The following is an 18,741-nucleotide window of genomic DNA, read 5'->3' as shown; positions in this document are numbered from 1 at the left end:
CAGGACGAGCGATTGTGGCGCCCAAGGTGGGAGCCCTGGTATTCGTCATCTCCTCCACCCTGGAGCCTGAACTTCACCCTGATCATCCTTATTAAAAAACAGTTTGCCCTTACCCCCAATCCTTTAATATGCTCCCCTTGAAAACATTTCTTCCGTTCCCAAGAAATGTCTGGTATTGCAGCACAACCTGTGGCACTGTATTAAAGAAAGCAGCCATGATTCTTATCCTCTTCCTCCTGGGATATAACGATCACGATAGGAGTATGTGACTGCTGATGATTGGGGTGGGGAGAGATTAATGAGTTTTTCCCTTTCATCTGTGGCAAAAAAAAAAAAAATGTATATACATACAAAAGTTAAAAAAGGGATATTCCCATCTCATACATTTATGGCATGATTTCAGCCACGAATACCACTCTATGACCACAGGGTAAGCTGTAAAGCTGCCCATTAAAAGGAATATTCCAACATCATGCATTACATTGGATTTCTGTATTGACAATACACAGACTGATAGGCTTTTAATTTATTCTACAGCAGGGGGAAAAACAAAAAATATATATAAATATATATACACACATTTTAAAAAGACCCCAAACATTCAGCCAATGTTATTAAGAACAAGGAGTCCTGGAAGTGATGATCCAGCCCTTGCAGAGCCCCAATCTTTTATCATCCCTGTCCATCTGGGATCACATGGAGGAATAACACAAACCTCATCCCCAGAAGATCTGTGGTCAGTTCTCCAAGATGTTTGGAACAACCTCCCTGCTGAGTTCCTTCACAAACTGTGTGCAAGTGACTGAGAAAAACTGATGAAGGCAAAGGGCGATCACCAAATACAGATGGGATTTAGATTTCTCGTTCGTTAATTTTGCCTTTTGACTTATTTTAAAAGCACTTGCTGTGCAGCATTCCCCCCCCCCCATAAAAAAAAAAAAAAACACAACACACAAATTATAGAAATAATTCTGAGGCAGAAAAAAAACACAAATGATTAAGATATGAATATCACGTAGTGATGCTTTAAAAAGGTGCACAATGTGGCAGCACAACAACATGTGTCTGTAGCCCAAAAATACAGATCAATCTATGGACCTAAAAGAGCAGCACACCATATGGGAAGGCTGCATTTTGGTGCAAAACGTACAACCATAGAATTCTATGGGCACTACAGTCCTGTGTACGGGATCTTCCTATTCATTAGAGAGGATGGATAATTACCCCCACGAGGAAGCCATATAGGTCACTGGTCTCCTAGAAAACAGCCAGTACACAAACCCATAGAAGTCTATCCAGGACACCCAATAAGTAGCCGTTGTCCGCCATCTCCCAAGTCATCAGCCTCCGAATCCTGCTCTCGCCTCAGACTGCAAGTGCGCAATTCTCGCTTTAACTTGAAGCATTGCATCCATAACCCCAGCAGATGGGACGCAACGATAATTTACTGCTCATCTTCCTCCAACCACATGAAAGTCAGAGATCCTGATAACGTCAATCTTTATCACAGAGTCTTCGCAGCGCTGCAGTGGCATTAAGAAGTGCTGATGGTGACAATTACTGACAAGCGTTATCCCAGACCGACACAAGGACTTCCATAATGAAATGCCATTACCGCCTGCCCTGAGCGACGATGTGCAACGCGGCACCACTCAGAGGATGGAAAAAAAAGCTCAACGTGTACAAATACAGAGGAAAATGATTGATTGTGGCAGGGTGGGCTACCAAATGCAGAATGGTCCCCAACAAGTCACAAAATTCACCCAATATTTAAAAAAAAAAAAAAAAAAAAAAGGGGGGGGGGGGGGGAGGGGGACGTGTATTATGTAGATCGGGTTTTGTGTTAATTTCAGATTAAAAATTGCCATTTTTTACACTACTAAATTCATACTTCCTATTCTGTAGCCATTACTTTCCATCAGTCTCATGATCACAGAGTATTACAATGAAAGGTAAAACCTATAGACAGGAGATAACAGGATTCTCAAGAGATGTCAAAGGTCACCTTTTCCTCCTGTACAATGACTGATAACACAGGATCCACATACACAGTGTGATGTCACAGCTCACCTCCACCCCCTAAACTTCACAATTTTATTCCCTTATTGACGTGTGGGACATTAACAACGATAGACCCTACTCATCCAAGTTTTGTATTGGGGCCATAATATACAGTCAATGTTCTTCCAGTAACAGCACCACCCCTGCCCTCTGGTCATGTCTGGCATTGCAGCTCTGTTCCATTGAACCGAATATGGCTGAAGTGCAATAAAAGACATGACCTGTTGACAGATGTGGTGCAATCTCAAAAAAAAAAAAAAGTAACTCCTTTAATTATTAAAATCACATTAACATTCCTCTTTTTGGTCATCATTTGCTTCACCCCCAAATCTTTTCTTCACGACGTCGCACCTAAGACTTAAAACTTCAGAGTGTTCCATTAATTAAAAAGCCAGGAGAGGAAGTTTACCAAGTGAAGCAAATGTTCTTATCGCCTCTATCAAAATTCATTAAAACTGTCAGGAAACCAAATATCACCATCTGTCTGGGAACCGTGAAGTCGCTGAAAACAGCTCAGAGGAAGGAGGATCGCACAATATGAAGCTGCACATTCCCAACAGGTTGTGCCCCTCTCCTGGAGCCGGCGGCTGGCCACACACATTAAGGCAGTCTCTGGCTTACAGCCAAGTCATTAAACAATGGTGACTACGATAACGGCCAAGTTCAGGAAACTCTAAAAAAAGTGTCCATACATCTTTGATATCAGTCTGCCCAAAGCTTGTTAGGCTCGGCCGAGCATGCACATATACTCCATGTCAGTGAGCAGTAGGCAAGCACCTCTGGCGGCAGCTCATACCCTACCTTTCCAGATCCTTCTTTCCTGCAACATCATCCATCAGGAATACATTAGGAAAGCCCCCCATAACTGGCCAACATTACCCCAAATCTGTATGGGGTACTTAAGGCTTTGCTCAGTGAGCAAAATGAACTTTTCCCACAGAGTGTTGGATGGCCAACAAGTCTCCTTACACTAGTTTAGTGCTCTACAGTTTTTTTTTTTTTAAAAACCAATGACACCCGCAGCTTTTTTTTTTTTTTTTTTTTTTTAATTCTACAACTTCACAACCTACAAACCCTCACTCCCCCTCCCCCATTAAAAGATCTAACTTAGCCAACCAACTTTACACCAAGGAGGGGCAAGAATCTCTAAAACATCTAAATGTGTATGGAGATTTCGTATGCAATGCCAAACCTAATCATGTGTTAGGACTCTTGACTTCTAAAATCAGTAGGTGGCAGTATAGACCCAGTTCTCCTTTCTCTAAGGCCATTTGGTGATTTTTAAATAAACTTCATGGAGGCGATGTGCCAAAGATCACAGACTTGTGCTCTACCCCCAACACACCACAAGCCTATTACCACTGAACACAAGTTAGTGTATCAATGCTCTTCCCTTTACTTAAGGCAGTCATGTAATGTCAGCCAGGTACACCATCATAGCTGTCTGTTTATTAGAGCTTCATTTACTTAAAACAAATACCAGGAACAAGCAGTGGGTAGAGGGTAGCGCTGTTCCAGGAAGAAAGGAGCCAAGTTTTTAAAGTTTGGTAAAGTTTTAAAAAGTTGTTTCTCCACTTGGTCAATCCTTACTTGTTAGAAAAGTATTTTGGCGACAGGCTGATCAAAAAGTATTTTCCTGGAGAAGTCTGGTATTAAAGTGATACATTTCCCTATAGCGCCACCGCAAGGGAAAATAAAGTATTGCACAGTCTCCATTTAAAGTAAAGGGATGTCTTTGTCTGAAAATACAAGTCCCCCCCATACACATTGGATTAGTGAAAGCCAAAACCGCCCATACCAATGGGTTTTGCCAACACCAACGTTTAGGGGCCTCCAGCCAACTGATCAGGGAAGATGTCCAATTTAGGACAGGCAATAGTCTTTTTCTCTTGGATATAGTAGAGTCAGCTGTTGGGGGGGGGGGACTTTCTTATACACTGTGTTCCAAATTATTATGCAAATAATATTTTCTCAGATTTTCCCAAATTACCTATATGAATTGCAGTCATTGTAATTTTCCAGTCAAATAACTATTAGAGTACAATTGAAAGGTTTTTGTACAAGCTGCCTATGATAACAGTATATTTTTAAAAAAATAAAAAACTCAAACTGCACTCAAAATGCATGTTCCAAATTATTATGCACAGCAGAATTTTCAACCTTTTCATTTTAATAAACAAAAAAATGGTCATTTTTGAAATTATAAGCATTAGCAGGTTATTACACACTGAAATCAAACAGTTTTCAACTCAAAACTTTATTCTAGGTGATGTTACATTTTCACATAGGACCCCTTGTTCGAAAGGAGCTTCTGAACTCTCTCGTCCATTGAATTTGTCAGGTTTTGGATGGTTTCTGCTTTAATTGTTTTGCATGAGGACAGAATACCCTCCCAGAGCTGTTGCTTAGATGTGAACTGCCTCCCGCCATCATAGACACTCCTTTTGATGATGCTCCAGAGGTTCTCAATGGGGTTGAGGTCAGGGGAGCATGGGGGGGGGGGGGGGGGGTCACACCATAAGTTTGTCCCCTTTTATGCCCATAGCAGCCAGAGATGCAGATGTGTTATGTGCAGCATGAGACGGGGCATTATCATGCATGAAAATGATCTTGCTGCAGAATGCACGGTTCTTCTTCTTGAACCATGGAAGGAAGTGCTGTTTGAGAAAATCCACATACATTATGGAGTTCATCTTTACCCCTTCAGGGATCCTAAAGGGGCTGACAATCTCTCTCCCCATGATTCCAGCCCAAAACATTACTCCACCTCCTCCTCGTTAGCGCCGTAGCCGTGTTTGCATGGGGTGTCCATCAACCAGCCATCCTCCACTCCATCCATCTGGACCATCGAGATCATTTCATGCATGATAATGCCCCGTCTCATGCTGCACATAACACATCTGCATCTCTGGCTGCTATGGGCAGAAAAGGGGACAAACTTATGGTGTGACCCCCATGCTCCCCTGACCTCAACCCCATTGAGAACCTCTGGAGCATCATCAAAAGGAGTGTCTATGATGGCGGGAGGCAGTTCACATCTAAGCAACAGCTCTGGGAGGGTATTCTGTCCTCATGCAAAACAATTAAAGCAGAAACCATCCAAAACCTGACAAATTCAATGGACGAGAGAGTTCAGAAGCTCCTTTGAACAAGGGGTCCTATGTGCAAATGTAACATCACCTAGAATAAAGTTTTGAGTTAAAAACTGTTTGATTTCAGTTTGTAATAACCTGCTAATGCTTATAATTTCAAAAATGACCATTTTTTTGTTCTTTATTAAAATGAAAAGGTTGAAAACTCTGCTGTGCATAATAATTTGGAACATGCATTTTGAGTGCAGTTTTGAGTTTTTTTTTTTTTTTTTTTTAAATATACTGTTATCATAGGCAGTTTGAACAAAAACCTTTCAATTGTACTCTAATAGTTATTTGACTGGAAAATTACAATGACTGCAATTCATATAGGTAATTTGGGAAAATCTGAGAAAATATTATTTGCATAATAATTTGGAACACAGTGTAGAGAATACAGGAGCGCTCCTGTTTATGGGATAGATGACTACTGAATGAATGATCCACCAAGCAATCATTCGGTAATCTAATTGGTACTGCTGGCTTAAGAGGCGAGGAAGTTAAAACAGATTCCCAGTGGTAATAATTCCCCAACATGGTATATGAATGATGTTCTTAACAAGACTGATAAGAAAATATTCTCCCTACTTGTTGGGGGGGAAACCACCCCTTATAGACCCCTTCCCAGAAAGTTTGGAGGCCGGGATGGATGCACCGTCAAACATCATATCTCAGCAGCATGGAAGAAATCTTGAGCGGTCTCGCACAAGAAACCTTCTAGAAGCCAACTCTTCTGGGATTCCAGGTGGTCTCCTTCCAGGAGAGATTTCCAGAATGGAAGTGACAATTTTCGTCATAGATGCATACAAAAATTAGACAAGTTTATCATCTAGAGACATAAAAGGCACATGACGTTCTCAGGCCATCAGTGTCATGCCTATACTATAGCAAAGAGATCTAACCAGTAGACACCAGTTGGGTGTTGGTCATATTGGATGTCACTAATTTTTCTTAATCATGGAAATAAAAAAAAATTTTGAAGAGTCTTCTGAATAGATTTTGGGTCAGTGGAGTCAGATACTTCCCTCTGCTTCTTCTAATAAGCAATGAGTAACCAACAGAGCTAGATATTGAGGGTCTTCTGATGTTGAGTCTCAAGGTCAGCTCCTTCCGATCATCAAGATGTTCCAATCAGACAATCAACCCGTCACGTACAGCTTCCATCCCACTTCTCGTCCACATGGTCAGGCAGCTTGTGTTTGTCAGATGTGTCGTGTGGAATATGCCAGATCCACACTGTGCACATGGAGAGCCAATAGGACACCAACCTCCACGCTTTATCTATTGGTGATGGGAATGAAAACAGTGTCTGCAGTCATGGCTTCTACTAGGATAAAGCAATTCCACGAGGAGGTGGAGATCACGCAAAGCAAAGATGCCCACATCTCTTGAAGGGGCACCAACCCTAAAAGTGACAGACGAAGCCAAATGGTTCAGAGACTTGGCAGTGGGCTAGACCCCCAATCATCCTCCAAGGCCACAACCCCACCATCAGTATTTCTCAGGAGTGGGAGTCAAAACCAGATGAGGAACAGAGAAAAGGAATAAATAGGAACAAGTCACCAATTCTGCCTTTATCACCCACTCCTGAGAAAAAAAATAAAAAAATACTGATAGTGGGGCTGTGACTTAAGGAGGCATCTTTTCTTCTGCACTCAAATACATGTTAGACCTGATTAGACTGGTTTATTTACTTTGAAAAATATTTCAACGGTTGTAGGAGCCCAATAATGTGACCATTTTATAGAGACCAGAGAAACTAATTTTAAAATATTTAAAAAAAAAAAAATATATGTATCTGATGATAGTCATTCTGACATGGATCAATAGAAGTACACCAGTGTCATCAGGTTTATTGAATACAGTTAGTATTGTGAAAACTAGTGACAGATCCATTCTATCAAGAGGACCCATCACTTTCCCCTCAATCTCCTCCCTGTATATAGATCTAGTCCTGTTAACCAACTGGGAGTGGTCCAAAAGACTCCCATACAGGAGAATCGAGGACCTCTCCCACTTGGCTAAGAGGGCCAGATGTTTTGGTCAGAGAATAGCAAGGCTTCATAACACAGGCAGCACGCAGGATGCTTCCTTGGATCTACAGAGCTTCATTGATTAATAAAAAAAAAAAAAAAAAAAACAAACCTGATAAGAGAACAGGCTGTTTCCACAGATGTAAAAATGGAAGTGGGTGTGTGAACATAGCCCGAGGCTTTCTGCTTCTACAAGCTGCCTCCCAGCCAGAGAACATCATTCTGGTCACAATTCAGTATAATGTATAATAAATATATATATTTTTTTTTTTTTTCCAGTGTGAGCAGTATTTAGTGTATGGGGGTCTCCCAGGGGTGCACCGATGCATGGAACAATACCTGGCGGCTTTCAGTCACTCACTATTGACCATAATATAACAGCTTTCTCCATGGCAATATAATATTTAATATCAACAAGTATTGCAACTCCAGTCTTATTCACTAAATACCAGTTCATGATTCCAGCCCATTGTCCCCAGTACACATCATCCAGACCCCCGCCCAGTATGCAACATCTGGCCCAGGTTGTCCCCTTTCAAAAAAAAAAAAAAAAAAAAAAACCCACATCCTTGGTTGGATTCAGTGTTATTAAAAGACACAAACTGAGCTTTATTCACCCTCCTTGGGTCCACAGGGGGAGTATCCATTGTCCGATATTGGCTGCAGTTCTCATATGGTCACATTGGCTGCAGCCAATCACCGAGCTCAGCGGCTCTACCTGTTAAAATGGAACACCCCGTTCAGATTACTCGGTGATGTGATGGCTGCAGCCAAATGTCCGGGGGACACAAGTAACATGCGGATTATAACAGACGATCCTGGGATGGGGAGAGGAGGGGACCCCTATAATGCCTATAGATGGAGAATGAATGGGACAAAGAAAAACACTAAAGATATTAGCAATTTTAGGAAACCCAAAAATACAGCGCTGATCCGTTTCTCCTAAGCCCCAGTGATTTTTCTCCTGCACCAGAGTGGAAACGATTTATCTGCGCCTCAAAAGTGAAGCGGGAACGAATCGAGTACGATATCCCCGGTTCAATGACGGCTGCAGATATTAACCCTTTACCGGCTCGGCTGCATCTGTACAGATGCAGCAGAGCTGAGCGTGCTGTCCAGCGCAGCAGCCCCCCTGGATTAGTCTGTATTGATGAGGTTTCCCTCCAGTATTGTTGCAGTCTGCTGCACTGCTACATGTGAACACGGCCTTACATGATATCACAGCACAAAATACAACATTTAAAAATAGAGAATTCTATATATCGGGGGATTAACCCCTCCAGGTTTGGCACTGGATCATACAATATATATACGTACAGTAATGACCATAGCCCACAGTGATCTGTAGCCTGGCACCGCTGCCCACCCTGCATTCACCATCAGCAGAGGAGACCCCCATCAATGTGTTATATTGGGGGCAGTCAGGGCACATGGGGGGCACTCAGCTGCACAACCTTAATTGCACTGGAATAAACTTGCCCCCAATAATCCCCTATATATAGGCACAGCTGATGCCCCCCAGCCCTGAACGAGCAGATGACATAAGGTGCAGCCCCCACAGCACACCTCCCCCCCTCCACCTTCAGATCAGGAGCACAGCATGGGATCAAAGCCATCCCCTCCCCAAACCCCCTGTGCTGCAGGCAGCAGAGCCCATCCCCGGCCCCAGCCTGTCAGCAGCAGCTGCAGGATACAAAGAAGCGTCTGGAAACGTTACAGACCTTGCATCTCCACCTGGAGGACGGGACCCGAGCTGTTTATGCTGCGGCTTGTGAAAATATGAAACAAGGTACCAGCCCACCAATCAGCTCATACGAGCAGTGCGGGCAGGCCAATCAGCGAGCAGCCAGGCTGGAGGGTAGCCAATGGCGACGGGCCGAACACAGGGCAGGAGCGTGGGGAGGAGGAGCCAATGGGGAGATAAATACAGTGGGCCCCGCCTACCGGAGACATGGCTGCGAGGAGCAGCGCGGGAGGAGGAGGACGGGGAGGGGCCGCAGCTGCGGGGACACGGAGGAGGAAAGTTACACAGGAACCAGGGACGGGGCTCACAATGCATGGGGGATGCCGGATTATTGGGATTCATAGTTCTGGTGACTGAACTGTGTAATGTCGGACAGCTGCTGCAGAACCTCTTTAGGAAAGGAAGTGTCAAATAAATCACTGATTTTTTAGGAATCTAATGAGGTTCTGCAGCAGCTAGAGAGATTACACAGTCCTGGGACCAGCAGCACTTGTAAGCAATAGTATAGGCGGTACCAATCACTTCCTGCAGAAGGGACCAGTCCCTTAAGGGGTCATCCCTGAAGCCTCCCCTCCCAAGAGGGGTCCCCCAGCCGAGCCTCCCAGGAGGGGGTGCCACAGACCAGATTCCACCAAAGCAGGGTTCGGCAACATGGGAGGGGGCAATGGTTTGTCCATGTAATCTAAGGACGTGCTGGGTCGTCCAGAAGGTCACCTTCACCGCGCCCCTAGTTAGAGGGGGTATTCTTAGTTTTGGAAGTGATCCCAAAAAGCAGAGGAGGGGGGGGGGACCTGAGTGCAGCGGTCAGGAAGTTCTCCCCCCTACTGAGACGACAGGGGATAACTTCAGAACAGCATCTAATAGGTGAAGCGGCATTAGGGTAAACAGGGGATCCTGCATGTGACCCTCTAGGACCAACAAGGACCCGAGAATTGATCAAACAGAAGATTAGCTGGATACAAATCCCCATAGACACTTTAATAAAGAGATTTGTATGCAGCTAGTCTGGTTATCAATTGATCAGTTCTCGGGTTCTCTCATTGCTCCTATTCACTTCTGAGTGGTCTCCACTTGAGTCCTGCTGGCGTATTTTTTATGCATCAATTTTTGATTTAATGTTACATATAAACTAATAATTTTAAACGCCACATGCTTATTTCCGTACGACATTTGTCTAATTAATTTGACCCCTCTAGACTTTGGTAGTGGTTAAGATAAGTCACTCACCACAGACTCTGCACCTCCAGGTAGTACACAGTCACTAGATTTATCTGCAGCAACACTCACAGGGGTCTCCTAATGGTGGAGATGTGAGGAGACAGGACATATGAAGTTTCTCTAATCCTGGCAAAACTATTGTAGCCAATCAGAAGGCGTCCTTCACTGTAACATCTCTGCTGTCATTCAATAGATCTCAGAATGAAAAATCCCCCGTGTGAGCAACGAGGTGTCCAGCCAGATATCCGCTCCAGTACAGATGACTGCATTTATCATCACTTTGGCGCAGTGAAGCTGATCAGCTCAATATATTTACTGAGATTTTAATCTTTATATTCGCAGCAGTAAAAGAGCAAGAAAACTCCAAGACGTCATCTCCTGGATGCAGCTGTGAAGTCAGTGGCACAACCAGTGAGAACGTCACAATGAGCCATTGTCTGCTGTGTGCAGCCGCAGCCTGCCATGTACAGGAGAGGAAAAAAAAAATAATAAATATATATATATATATATATATATATATATATATATATATATATATATATATATATATATATATATATATATATATATATATATATATATATATATATATATATATATAAAAATTGAATAAAAAAAATTGACATATGAACAGAACATAGTTGGCAGCGGTCTGACCACCACATGATGGATGCAGGTCACACCCAACTGACCCCCATTGTGCACAGTGGATTTACTACAGCACATTTCATCCTAAAGGCAAGTCCACACATGGCATTTTTGGTGGATTTTTCAGTAGAAGCTGCAGGAAATTCTGCACATGACAAGCAGAATCCTGCCGATTCTGCATGCAGGACTGACGCCGCACCACAGGTCACTTTGCAGAGATTTGCTAGTTCTGGATTATGCAGATTCAGCATCCAAATCTGCAACATGTGAATTTAAACCAAGGCTAGGTTCAGAGCACAGATCTGGTGCAGATTTTAGCAACACCCAAGATCCACAACTTTCTGCAAGCCTAAGGCTGCATTCACACTGCCATTTTCTCTCCCTGACCTATTTGCAGAGTTTTAAAAAAAAATAAATAAATGGATTCATGTCTCCAGCCCACATGACTCCTGTCTCAGCCATTAAACTCTGGGGGCCATGTAAAACACCATTTTAACCACATTGGTCCCAAGTGCTGGATTTTTCACATCTCAAAACCATTCCCAGATGTATCAGTGTGTGAACAGAGATCACCCATAGACCTCAGAGGACCAGTGTTTTTCTTCGTACATGATTAGAAGACTGAGGCTTCTTTTTGGGACCAGTACAACCAAGTAGGGTCTGTAAGGACTTATTCACATGCTGCTTTTTTTGCTGCAGAAAAACTCTACAGACCATGGTATGTAAACAGTTTACTCCTACCCAAAAGACTGACTGCTGTCATAAATCCAAAGGGTACTTCACTAAAGCCATAGTTTAAGGGTGTGCAGATTTATGCAGGCACATTTTAAAACTGAAAAGATTTCAGTTTCTTACTGAATTTGTACAGATTATGGATATTAAAAAAGGCAGAAAAAAATTCTTGGTACAGTTTAACATTATGAAAACCTGGTATTTAAGCTGTACACCACATTCTTCACTTGTTTTAAGGTTGTAGTCTAAGGGGTAAGGTTTCTCCTTCTGGAGAATGCCAAGCCTGGCATGTCAGAGTGAGGAGACCAATAGGCCATGCATGCTCCTCTGAGAAATTAAATAAGCAAGTTGCCTTTTCAGAGGGAGAAGAGGACCAGAACACTAGCGCCACCTTTTGGAAGCAGTAATCCTAAATCAATATTGACTTAACAAAACTTAGGCTAAAAGTCAAACCAGAATCTCAATTTGCAGACATTCATTTCAGGGTGTTGCTTCTCAGTGCAAAGTATGAAATCTGATTTGGCTGGGTGAGAGGTCTAAGGGGTAACATTTCTCCTTGTATAGAGTGTCAAGCCAAACCTGGCATGTCAGAGTGAGGAGACTACTAGGCCAGGTAATGCTAATATGGGAAATTTAATATGCAAGTCGTCTCTTCAGAGAGAAAGAGGACTAGAACTCTCACTGCTTCTAATAGGTGGCTCTAGAGTTCTAGTCCTCTCTGAAGAGACAATTAGCATATTTAAGGTTCAAGGTTGAAAGTGGATTCCGGCTCTGCACACTTCTGCATCAGGAGGCGAGTGGTGCCGTCAGGTCTACTGACATCTGCCGGGTGGTGTGTACGCGCAATTGGCAAGTAGGACACAAGGACAAGTGCATGATGCCTGCAGCCTTGTAGATATCATGGTATCACCGGCCTCCGATGACCTCCTGATGTGGAAGCTTTAGTGCAATACCAGAGACAGATTGTGTGGCCACAACTCTATGCTAAAGAATTGTGGAAGGGGTAACAAGACCATGAAAATACTCCCCCCGGGGCTGAAACGAGGAGCCTCTTAACTTTCCAGTTTCTATTGGTATAACGTCACCAGGTAGCAACTGACCTCTGTGGCCTTCAAGCCAGAAGAACAGATGCAAGTGGCGCCCACCTATCCCAAGTTTCATGGACCCCAATTCTAGTCTTTTTTAATGCAACACACAAATTACTCTGATTCAAAGTATATCAGACACCAGCGCCCTTGTAATAAACCGTCAAGACCCCTTTAATTATTCAGCAATTAAAAAAAAAAAAAAAAAAAAAGACCATACGTGCCGCTGGAGAAAAACGCAAAACACAAGTTTCCTCGCGGCCGGCGTCTGTCGCATCAGGTAAGAATTATTTGCAAGGTGCCCTCAAACTCCACCATCCAGAGCGCCAGTAAAAGCAGACAGGCCACCAATAACTCTGACGAATGGCAATTTCATAGCATCTGTGACAATCGATAAACCCAGGCACCAAATTAATAAAATATAGATCGTAAGGCGGAAGCTTCCCCCCCTTCCTTTGCGATAACCAAGTAATAGGGATGCTATGGAGCAGAAGATTAAATGACATGCTAAGCAAATCTGGCCGCGCGTGATAAAGCGGAGGAATATTCCGCAGGTTATACAACGGCAGTCAATAAACCGGCTTTATAGGGCAGAAACCGTAACACGGAGAAACAAACACCCTGGCGCCATTTGTAAAATACTCTCCTAATAATTACTTTTTTCGACGGCCTCCCGATTCACCTCGTAACCTCTATTTTTTCTTTTCTCCCAGAGACAAAGCGCTCGTTAGGTTTATTTGTTATATTCACTTTCCAAACAGGGAATCTCATTATGCCGCCATATCGTATCAGTATTGTACCGCAACGCTCAACCTTATTAGAAGCATCGATCCCATTATGAAAGGAAATGGAAATAATATTCGTCACCAGGACACATGCGGCTTACATATAGTGACGCTCAGCTGGGTAAGTGCAGATTTCTCCTATGTTGTATGGAGGTGCAGTCCTTGTCTGGTCATTAACACTATCCAAAGGTCTAACTTTATACCATGTGCATTAGGGTCTATATACTGTAGCATCCCCTCCCCATGTGTCTAATTCTATACATTCCGACATCTTCAGGCTTCCGTGATGTATACGCCAGTTTATTCTGCAGTACAATGAGGTTTTACACTTTCCAGTTGATTGTTCCATTGAATACCAATATACCCATCTATACAACTCATGAAGTCCCATCTATAGACTGACAACACTCAGATGTCACCTCTGCTGGCTATCAGCCATATCCCCATTCACATCACTTCCTAAAGCTCAATGTGGACAAAACTGAACTCAATCTTTCTTCCATCTTGCCTAATCCATATAATAAATTACATCACTCAATCCCCTGTACCAGAAGTCCACTGCCTCAGAGTAACCCTCAACACTGTCCTGTCCTTCAAACGCCACATCCAAGCTCTTTCTACCTCCAACTCAAAAATATTTCCAGAATTCGTCCCAACCTCAACCCGGAATCTACTAAAATGTTGCGCATGACCTAATCATCTCCCACCTTGACTACTGCAACATCATCCTCTGTGGTCTCCCTGCTAACAGTCTCACACCTCTCCAATGCATGACTAATCCACCCCTCTCCAAATCCCTTCACTGGCTCCCAATTCCCCAAAGTATCCAGTTCAAACTACTAACACGGACCTACTAAACCATCCATAATCTGTCTCCTCTGTATATCTCCAAACTAATCTGATATCTTCCAACACGTAACCTCCTATCCTCTAAAGACCTCCTTCTCTTCTCCACACTTATACGCTTCTCACCCAATAACACAATGTCTGATTATCTGCCACACTCACAACTTGAAAACCCACCTCTTCATGAAAGCTTACAGCCTGCACTGACCCCAGTGCTACCTTATCACCACCTGAACTGATGCAACCCCTAACCTACCCTTTAAATACCCCCACAACAGGTCAGGTTTTTGGGATACCTTTAGTGTAATATAAACAAGTACAAATAACGCCCCAGTCTTACAGCTGGGCATTGTAGTCCACCAATGCATCAGCAGTTGAGATTGTTTAATCTTCTGAAAAGAGTCAGTGGTGCAGAGAGCAGCCCTACAAATCCATACATTCCAACCGTTCCCGATCCGGCAGGACATTCCCAGATTTGGAAAGCTGTCCCAGGAGGTTGTTATATCCAGAAGTCAAAAGGTAGATTTGAATACAATGGTGGAGCAGGGCACCCTCTGCTCCTTGATCCACCATGTTGAACCTCTTGTGCCACACACAGCAGAGCATCTCATCATGGAAGTGGGGCTCAGCAAGTTTTTTTTAATCACTGTACAACTAGGAATGGGTGCAGGGCCATCATACTGTGTGCGGGGCCATCATACTGTGTGTAAACACTGGCATTTTACAAAGAAAAAAAATATCATCTGTGCAGTCAGTTTACTTGGTGAAGTAATGAGTCACTCACCCAGATCCAGCAATCACCTCATCTGTGCTTCTGTAGAGGAACATTCATGGCTACGGGACCCAGTGAGGTCATTCCCGATATAATATTCACCTTGCCAGTAACAGCTTATGGTTACAGGTAACTTAATATTTGTTAACATGGGTCCGAGCCCCCCCCCCGCTGTATACAGCAGCTGCAAACTACTGGGATGTTACATAAAATAATCGTAAACTTATTGGGCCGCCATCATCAAGAGATCAAACCCCAGAGTTCGCCAATAGGGGGGATAAGAAGAGGTTTTCTGAACTGTTCCCACCCCTGAAAGTCTCACAAATACATGAAAAATAACGTGCCCTTCAGTCAGGGTTGCACTCATAGGATTTTTAGTTAAAAATTCTGCAGTTATTTTTCACATACTACATACAGTCATCTGGTGCAACAAAAAGCAGCACTAAAAAAGGTGTTGTCTGGGGGCCACTCACTAATCTGCCAGCCCAGGACACCTGCTTATGTGCCATTCTTATTAGTAAGACTGATGGTGCAGGATAACCCCTTTAATGCACTGGAACAAGCAGGGTACATGGGGAAGGGGTGGGGTTAAATAATTTAATCCCAGATTAACAAAAATAAGCCACTTCTTGCCATTTATCCACCAATATTCAACTGTACTCGGCAAGTCAATGAAGGCTTCAAACCAGGAGGGAGTTTGTGCCTTTATTTCAGTAGAACACATTGATGAAGAATCGGGTCAGTCCCAGTAAGGGCTGTTCACACCAAGTCACTGGAGAGAAGACTACACATTATTGTAGAGAATTTCTGCTCAGTTTCCAGTCCAAAGACTCTGCAAGTGTGAACCATGCAATAAAGGGGTCAGCAGAGGGATTTACCCAAAAGCTTATGTATGGGTGTGTGTAACGCCATGGGCATGTGGGGGGGGGGGGGGTTTTTTTTTTTTGCACATTTTTCAGAGTAGAACCTGCAAGTCTGAGGACTATTTGGAGTTTCCACTTAAATAAATATAATTTTTTTTAATATATATATTATATATATATATATATATATATATATATATATATATATATATATATATATATATATATTTTATTATTATTTTATTTTTCTTTGTTTTTTTTTTTTTAACTACACCATTTTTTTGGGGAGGAATATATACTATAATTTGAAGAAAATGTAACAAATTAAACTGGTGTATCATGATTCACCATAGGAATCTGGTGTAAACCAGATGCAAATCCCTCAGCTGCTGGTTTGGCATGAAGAGTCCTTAGTAGGACTTGGACTCAAACGACCCATACACTACAAGCACCCACGCCATCAGTTCAGGTCACGGCCAGTCTAAAGTTTGCGATCCATTTATGGACTACAAAACATGGCCATCTTATTCCGGCCAAAGTCTTAGCAGTCACTAACCAAAACGTAGCAGGTCATTTTCCAGTCTCCAGAGAATTTCGGAATAGTAGGAGGCCCCGGTTGATCCCATCGCTTGTGATGTCCTACAACAATTCAGCCCAATCACCATACTCACTGAGCCAGGCCCAAGTCCCCCCACTACCAGAGCCACAGACCTCACAACAAAGCCTGGTCACCGTCAGCTGCACTTAAGTATCCAGAGTTAAACAAGTTATCAAACAGCGCTGCTAACAATCAGTGCACAAAGGCCGCGCCAGGTGATGGCTAATCTATTCATTTACTGGCTTCTGCAGAGCCGACGCCTGAAGGAGGAGGAGTATGGGGTGGTTGTCCTCCTTCTCCTCCAACAAAGCATCAGTCTGAATTTAGTATGTCTGTTTGCTGAGTTTTTGGAGCAGAAACGCCAAAATCCTTCTCAAAAATCTTTGCGTTTCAGCTCCAAAAAGTCAGCAGAAAGACTCAGTGTGAACAGCTCCGTAGGGTATGTGCACGCGATGTTGGCGGACCTTATACGAAGCAGCTTCATTACTGTTCATTATGTCCATTTTTGGTGGAGGTTTCAAGGGGCTTTTTCAGGTGAATTCAGCCTCAGAGTGACGAAGACTGACTAGGATAAGTGCGGATGGAGTTTTCCAGCCAGAAACCACTTCAGGAATTGTGAGACTTTTTGAAGGTTTCTCTTTTGCTAAAGCTTTTCCCTTCAGCGGTTTTGATGAGTATTGAAGGTATGTTCACACTGAGGGTTTTTTTGCAGGAGTTTTTGGATTTCAAACTCCTTAAAATTCTTCTTAAAAAAAACAGCTTCAAAAACTATTGAAAGACTCGTCCAATTCATTTTTGGAGTGTGTTAATCATAAGGGTTGTTTTGTTTTTTTTGCTGATTTTCTTTTGAGCAGAAACTCTCCAAAATCTTCCTAAAAAAAAAAAAAAAAAAAAAGTCAAAAATCCTAATAAAAAAAAAAATTGTGACTTTCTGCTGAAAAAAAACTCAGCAAAAAGACTCTGCCTTATAGGAATTCCAGTTTGCTGTTTGTTTGAGGAGTTTTTAGAGCTTTTTTTTTTCCCGAATAGGTTTTCAAAAACACCTAGTATAAGAAAAGAAAATGCATGAGACTTCTTCTTTCTTGAAGGAAAAGAGTCCAAAGAAGGCACAGTCTAGGCCAGTGATGGCGAACCTTTTGGAGACTGAGTGCCCAAACTACAATCCAAAACCCATTTATTTATCGCAAAGTGCCAACACAGCAATTTAACCTGAATACTGAGGTTTTGGTTCAGAAAAACAACTCATACATTAGCGTGCTATAGAGTCTACAGCAAAGAGCTTGTAAGCGCTGCACTCCAAGCCTAAGATACTAGCCATCGATTGCAGAGGAGGTCTGTTCTTGAGAATGGAGAGGATTTTTAATCAAAAATAAAAATGCAAAGTTGTTTGTTTTTACAACCTCTTTGCAATTGTAACCCTTTATCATGATGAGAATAAACCTTTAAGACAGGGATGTCAAACTCAAAAACACAGAGGGACAAAGTTAAAAGCTTGGACAAAGTCACAGACCAACCTTGATATTTGTTAAAAAAAATGTATACAATTGAGGAAGTTTTTCCTTATCAAATAAAACAATTAACTTTTGGAATTATATTGAAATGATCTAATGTTATGTAAAAGCAGTAAAAAGCATATGGCCCAATGGCCCAATTTAAATATGTAATAAAGGACAAAAAACCTTCAATAATACAGATAATAAAGTATGATGCCAACAAAACTGTCCCCAAACACAGTATGATACCTCCACAGTGAATTCCTCCACACTCTCAGTATGACGACCCTACGGTACCCCTCTCCTTCAATCCCCCCAACAAAGAATGGTGACCCCATCACTATATGATTCTCCAACTGTAATCCCCACACAGCCCTACATCTATATATATAATCATCTAATTCTGTTTGTCTGTAACGGAAATCCCGCATCGCTGATTGGTCACGCCAGCCGCCTGCAACCAATCAGCGACAGGCACAGTCCGGCCGCGAATTGGCGTGGGATTTGAACGACGCTTCGCTGATTGGTCGCACCGGGTAGGCCGCAACCAATCAGCGACAGGTGCTGTCCATCCGCGAATTGGCGCGGGATTTGAACCACGCTTCGCTGATTGGTCGCGGCCCGGCCAGCCGTGACCGATTAGAGATATTGGTGCGGAATTTAACCCCCAGTCACAGCGCGACGTAGTTCACTCACGTTTACTGGACACGTTCTGTCATTCACAGCGCGCTG

At 42.9% G+C, this 18,741-nt stretch overlaps 1 protein-coding gene across 6 annotated transcripts in view; it reads right to left on the bottom strand.

The window, feature by feature from the left end:
* Positions 1 to 18,741, bottom strand: part of CTBP1 (C-terminal binding protein 1) — a 561,086-nt gene that overhangs the window by 127,788 nt on the left and 414,557 nt on the right. The window contains exon 1 of one of the 6 annotated variants that reach the window (XM_073649117.1): positions 8,947 to 9,097. The exons of 4 other annotated variants lie outside the window; for them this stretch is intronic. In XM_073649117.1, the coding sequence (XP_073505218.1) occupies positions 8,947 to 8,953 (7 nt within the window). In that variant the 5' untranslated portion in view covers positions 8,954 to 9,097. Of the gene's footprint in view, positions 1 to 8,946; positions 9,098 to 18,741 lie in introns of those variants that run through there. One more of the 6 variants, XM_073649114.1, reaches the window with a different exon arrangement.

Source organism: Phyllobates terribilis, unplaced genomic scaffold (genome assembly GCF_046119375.1).
Source record: "Phyllobates terribilis strain yellow unplaced genomic scaffold, ASM4611937v1 Scaffold_1__5_contigs__length_1240528914, whole genome shotgun sequence".
Taxonomy (NCBI): Eukaryota; Metazoa; Chordata; class Amphibia; order Anura; family Dendrobatidae; genus Phyllobates; species Phyllobates terribilis.
The sequence above is the reverse complement of the archived record's forward strand: the minus strand, read 5'-3'. Positions and strand labels throughout refer to the sequence as shown.